General features: G+C 41.2%; 1 protein-coding gene across 1 annotated transcript; it reads left to right on the top strand.

The window, feature by feature from the left end:
• Positions 1-3,312: 3,312 nt before the first annotated feature.
• LOC123401008 (GDSL esterase/lipase At5g22810-like) lies at positions 3,313-4,797 on the top strand. The gene is made up of 5 exons (XM_045094724.1): positions 3,313-3,561; positions 3,634-3,764; positions 3,869-4,102; positions 4,223-4,478; positions 4,601-4,797. The coding sequence occupies exons 1-5, from the start codon at positions 3,318-3,320 to the stop codon at positions 4,795-4,797; spliced, it is 1,062 nt and encodes a 353-aa protein (XP_044950659.1). The 5' UTR covers positions 3,313-3,317.
• The last annotated feature ends 833 nt before the right edge of the window (positions 4,798-5,630 follow it).

Raw genomic sequence — 5,630 nt, forward strand, 5'->3', positions numbered from 1 at the left:
CCCTAAGCCACAGTTTGTCTTGGGTGAGCCTTTGATCAGCAAAGATGATCTCACAACAAATATGCGTTACTTGCATCAATGGTACTTAAGTGAATCAAGGAATGGGAGAACGATGATCGTGCTGAGTGTCCCCAAGGAGTACTACGGCCGCCCTAAACAAATTCATATCGACTTTGATGAACTCTTCCAGATGTACAATGGCGACGCCCTCGACAAATCGCTTATGAGTTGCTATTGTCTGTAAGTTTTTCAATTCGTTGTCTACATATAACTTGTTTAGTTATTTCAATTCATTGTCTATATATAACTTGTACTCTATTATGCAGAATGAAGATTCTGTATTGTAAAAGTAAGTGCATCCTAAATATTGGGTTTATTGACCCAGATAAAATACATATAGCGACGCTAACTAATTATCCCAAGGAGACGGAGGAAAACCTTCTAAGGTTTCTAATAGATCAAAATTTCTGTGACCACATACTGTTTCCATACAACTTCAGGTGAGGGTCTTTACTCTGTTGTGTCCATTCACTTATAAGTGTAATTGATAAGTTACTGACACTTACATATATATACATGTGCAGCTTCCATTGGATTCTGTTGGACATTCAAATTGATAAGGGAAGAGTTGATGCCTTCGACCCATTATCGAGACCCTTGAAACAGTTCCAAAGCCTGCAGGACATGCTCCAAGGGTAATTTAATCATTCTTGTGCTCTATCGGTCTCTTTCGATGATTTTCTGATATATCAATTAATGAAAAACTGAGCAAATCATTATCCTTGTCGGGCAGGGTTTGGAAGCGGTTCAAGTGCGTGACTCCCGGTAACTTTCATGAGAAGCTGACCTTTAAAGCGGCTCAGGTAAGTAGTAGTATGATATACTTCTATTAATTTTCAATACATTTATGATGCTAGATTATTATTTTGATTATATATATTCTATTCTCGTAAAGTGCAACCAGCAGCCACGGGGAACGCATCTATGCGGATACTATGTTTGCGAGACCATTCACACGTTTACCTCTGAGCACAAGGATCACAGATTCGACGTAAGCAATGAACATTCACACCTCTATTTTTACCCGTCATTCTTTGTTATCATGATTGATATTCATATTCATCTCCTCTTCTTATATAGCACACGGCCATGACGACGAAGGTCCTACCAGAGCAACGCGCGATTGCTATTGCAGAGGAGCTTGCGACCTTTCTAAGGACGGAAGCTATAGATGACAAAGGACGATTTAGTGTAGCTAGGGGCCATTACTGATGTCCGTCTATGTAATCGAATAGACGGGCTCTAGTCCCGATAATTCAGATCTCCATATAATTGTATATATATGCTCGCTTGTAAGATAAGTTAATTATATATATATATATGCATAATTATTTCTATTTTAAATTATATGAAAACTAATTCCCGAACACCAAACGAGGCATCACGTTAATCTTCCAAACACCTAAACCCTATTATCATTGCACTATTCACTCACGCCACAACTATTCAAAATATCAATGGCGTGGCATATTATCACACGGCACCAACAACTTGATCCGGTTCATACTTTCGGATCCAAATACAGTTGGCGTGGATTTTAGGCGGCACGCCACCAGTAACTCGTGATGTACCAAATATGCTAGCACCACCACTATTTAAAAAAGATAGCGGTGGTGTGGATTGAAAATGAGACGCCAGTAATTAAAGTTGTGGGTAGCTATTTCTCCATTAGTGTAGGTATCCATGAACTGGAGAGCTCCTGTCGGACACAGACATGCATTGCATCAGATCAACTTGAAAAGGCTATCAAAATGGTTTTAGTCCTTGTGGTAAAGGAGGTTGGGAGACGGGGTATAAGACACCTACCCTACCGACAAGTCGTATAGAGATATGATTAGCAATGAGTAGCTTACTGGATAGTCAGTCAACTACGAGTGATGCTAAATCTCACTAGTCGTCTGTGCTATTCGGATCTTGAATCACTCAGAGTTTGCTAAGGGATGCCTACTTGATTGGAAGTAGTTCTCGTGAAGGTTTGAATTACTCTGCACAAACACATTTCTTATTGATTGCATATTTCCTATTGTAGATCAACGGCACCACCAGCTCAAAACAACTTTGCATTGAAATCAATTCTTGAAAAGACTAGACTGAATGGAACAAACCTTACCACTGGTATAGAAATCAGAGAACTTTTCTGAGACACGATAAAAAGGAACATGTTCTAGAGGATCCACTTCCACAGGAACCGATCGAAAATGCTAATGCCTCAAGCAGGAATGCCAATCAGAAGCTTGTTGATGAATCAAACGAGATCATCTATCTCATGCTAGCTTGTATGGAACCCGACTTGTAACAACATTTCAAAATCATTGAAGCTTTAGATATGATCCAGAACCTCAAGAGCATGTTTCAAATGCAGAATATAACCCAAAGGTTCAAAGTCTCGCGGCCTTTGATGGGTTGCAAGCTGAAAGAAGCGGTTTACTGAGTCCGCGTTTGATCAAGATGATTGGATACATGCAAGCATTGGAGTGGTTAGGCTTCCCACTTGTGGATGAGCTGTCCACGTATATAATTCTAGGTTCACTTCCGGCTAGGTATGGGGTTCATCTCGAACTATCATATGCACGGTATGCAGTTCAAATTGTTGATGTGCTAAACTTTCGGACATTACCACGTGATGACTGTTTGGGAGTATTCCGGTGATAAGTGATCTTTTTAAACATCCGTTTATAATTTGCAAGTGGTCATGACAATACATCGTTGCTAAATATACAAGTCAGATATAAATGCGTTACGAATATAATTGTTTTCCCCCAACATCCAGTTTGTTTCTAGTTCTTTCTTTCTCGTTTTTGAAAATAGCTCTGTCTTTTATTTCATATTTTCAGTATCATATAATGTTTATGTCAAAATTTTGGAGTCGCGTCATGATCCATAGTCCAGAGAAAATAAAGTGTTTCCTTATAAATACCTATCAGATTGTGGACTTTTGGTGGTTATTATTAAAACTGTTGATGTTGACAAACACAAAAAATATTCTCAGATAGCTGAAATAGGAAACCGTTTCAAAAAAGAAAATGTATGCTCGATATCTAGAAGTACTTTATGGTATATATATGTGATCAGAAGGTAATTAAGTTAGTACAATATTAATTTGTGTAGGCTATCTCGTTTTTTGTGTGTGGGAATGCTATGTCGTTTTCAGTACTATCAGGCACCTGTATATATATTACTGAGGCTCTGGTTCAGAAAACTCCATTAAGAACGACATCAGATTTGCCTAGAGCACTGTTTTGTTATGGTCGAACCACATGGTCATGACGAACTTGGTGCTCATGGTAATCTTTCTCTTCGTAGGACCAACGACACAAGGGAGAGAAGCCTTGCCGCTCGTGCCGGGGGTCATGTTGTTCGGTGACTCGCTTGTCTGCATCGGTAACAACAATTATATAACCACCTGGGTGAAAGCAAACATGGCTCCATATGGCCGGGACTTTATGGATCATTTCGCTACAGGGAGATTTAGCAATGGAAAAGTGATTAGCGATTACATAGGTTTGTCACAATCTTAATTGAAAATTATACATGAATTCTTACCAGTGTTACAATTTCCATGGTACGTAGCAGGTGAAAAGCTAGGGTTTGATGGGTCTCCTCCAGCATATCTCAGCGCGCAGTCATCTGGACCGAATCTTCTAATTGGAGCGAACTTTGCATCAGCTGGATCCGGCTACTACGATGGCACGTCACCTTTGTATGTAAGTACCATTCACCATTGTCTTATAATCACGCTTTTACAACACTTCAATGTATTTTATGTGTTGCATCCATCATGTATGTTTCATCAAGTTATGTGTGGCAGCATGACATCACTTTGTCACAACAAGTGGAATACTTCAAGGAGTACCAATCGAGGCTGACAGTGGTGGCTGGGAGGAATCAGGCTCGGACCATAATTTCAGACGCACTGTACATCATTAGCGCCGGTTCAAATGACTTCGGCTTCAACTACTACGTGAACCCTTCGCTTTTCTTGAGAGAGAACATTGATCAGTTCACTGATCGCCTCATCGGCATCTTTAATAGCACCGTCATGGTGAGCTAGATCTTGACTGCGGCATCCTTCTTAACCAACAAGGGCCAGATGACTAATATCATGCCTTCCACAAGAAGGTGATTAATTTCAAGTAACATTTGACTCTTGCACTAACTGTAGGAACTTTACACCCTGGGAGCACGGCGCATTGGTGTTTTCTCTATAGCACCTTTGGGTTGCGCTCCCTTGGCGATCACGGTGTTGGGCCTTGGTAGAAGCGGGTGCGTTCCGAGGCTCCTTGATGATGCACGAAGGTTTAATAGGAAGTTGGGTGCAGAAGTTGAGTCACTGTCGAAGCAGTACCTTGATCTCAAGATAGCTCTCCTGGACATCTACACTCCTTGGCACAGCCTTGCCACCTCTCCTGGGTCATATGGTAGGAGTACATAGGCTACTAAGCCATGGCGAGGTGCCTTGCTGTGTGTTCTTTTTGCTGCAACATCTATGCAACTTATGTTTATTAGTTCCAGCTAAAAATGTGCCACTTTATGATGTTAGGGTTCACTGAGGCGAGGCACGCGTGTTGTGGTACCGGATTACTGGAGTTTACAGCTTTGTTTTGCAATCCTATGTCCATTGGGACATGTGAAAACGCGACTACATACGTGCATTGGGACGCTGTCCACCCATCGGAGGCGGCCAACAAAGTGATTGCAGATTCTCTGGATGAGGGGATCAAGAAGCTGGTTATGTAAATAACTGAAGGATCTAGTATGGCGCGTATATTTCGCGGAAGAGTATATGCGCCTCCAAATAAACAATAGAGTACCACGTTGAGGCCATATATAAACAGTATATTTTGTAACCTGAATTTACAAGTACAGATTATTAGATAGAAGGATTTGCCATTCTCAAATAAATTAAAAGGTAGCAGTCTTTGCTTGTGGATTTATGGTGATGTGGAGGGTTCATAGCGAATGAACTATGCTTACCGAACTTTTCGTGGCTCCGAAGGCATTTGCACGGATTCACTCACGGCAATTCAATCTGCCAACTGACGGTTCATTACTAGATTGGGAGTCGTTGTCTGGTTCATTACTAGATTGGGAGTCGTTGTCTGGTGAAGGTTTAGTCTGTATGAACTGCTCTGGACGTCCAAAATCCCACAAACTGTCCCCTAACTCGAGGGAGTTCTTTTTTAGGAGAAACCATATATTTAATCATAAAAATAGCAACATACAACATATATGACTTTTTTCTGAAATAATCCGGAGAGATAGCACACAAATTTTTTTACATCATCATCACCAAAGAATCTAGTTGCCGCCGCCGACGCGTTCGCTGGATGAGAGAAACATAGGCCTCCAACTTGCCAAGATCCATGATAGTGCCATACCAGTGAAGCTGCGTTATGAACCTCTGAACAGGCGCCGTCACAAGTGGCAACGCACATGTCAATGTGGATCGTCGGTCGAAGAAATACTTCACACATCTTGGATCGCGATAGAACCGCCGAAAAACTTCACACGTCTTGAAGGTCTCGACTGATAGAACCATCGAAAAACTTCAAATCCGACAACCATCTTCC

Source organism: Hordeum vulgare, chromosome 6H (genome assembly GCF_904849725.1).
Source record: "Hordeum vulgare subsp. vulgare chromosome 6H, MorexV3_pseudomolecules_assembly, whole genome shotgun sequence".
Lineage (NCBI taxonomy): Eukaryota > Viridiplantae > Streptophyta > Magnoliopsida > Poales > Poaceae > Hordeum > Hordeum vulgare.

Coding starts and splice junctions, on each gene's coding strand:
- LOC123401008 (XM_045094724.1), top strand. CDS start 3,318: ATGGTCATGACGAACTTGGTGCTCATGGTAATCTTTCTCTTCGTAGGA. Junction 3,562..3,633: donor AGTGATTAGCGATTACATAG/GTTTGTCACAAT, acceptor GGTACGTAGCAG/GTGAAAAGCTAGGGTTTGAT. Junction 3,765..3,868: donor ATGGCACGTCACCTTTGTAT/GTAAGTACCATT, acceptor TATGTGTGGCAG/CATGACATCACTTTGTCACA.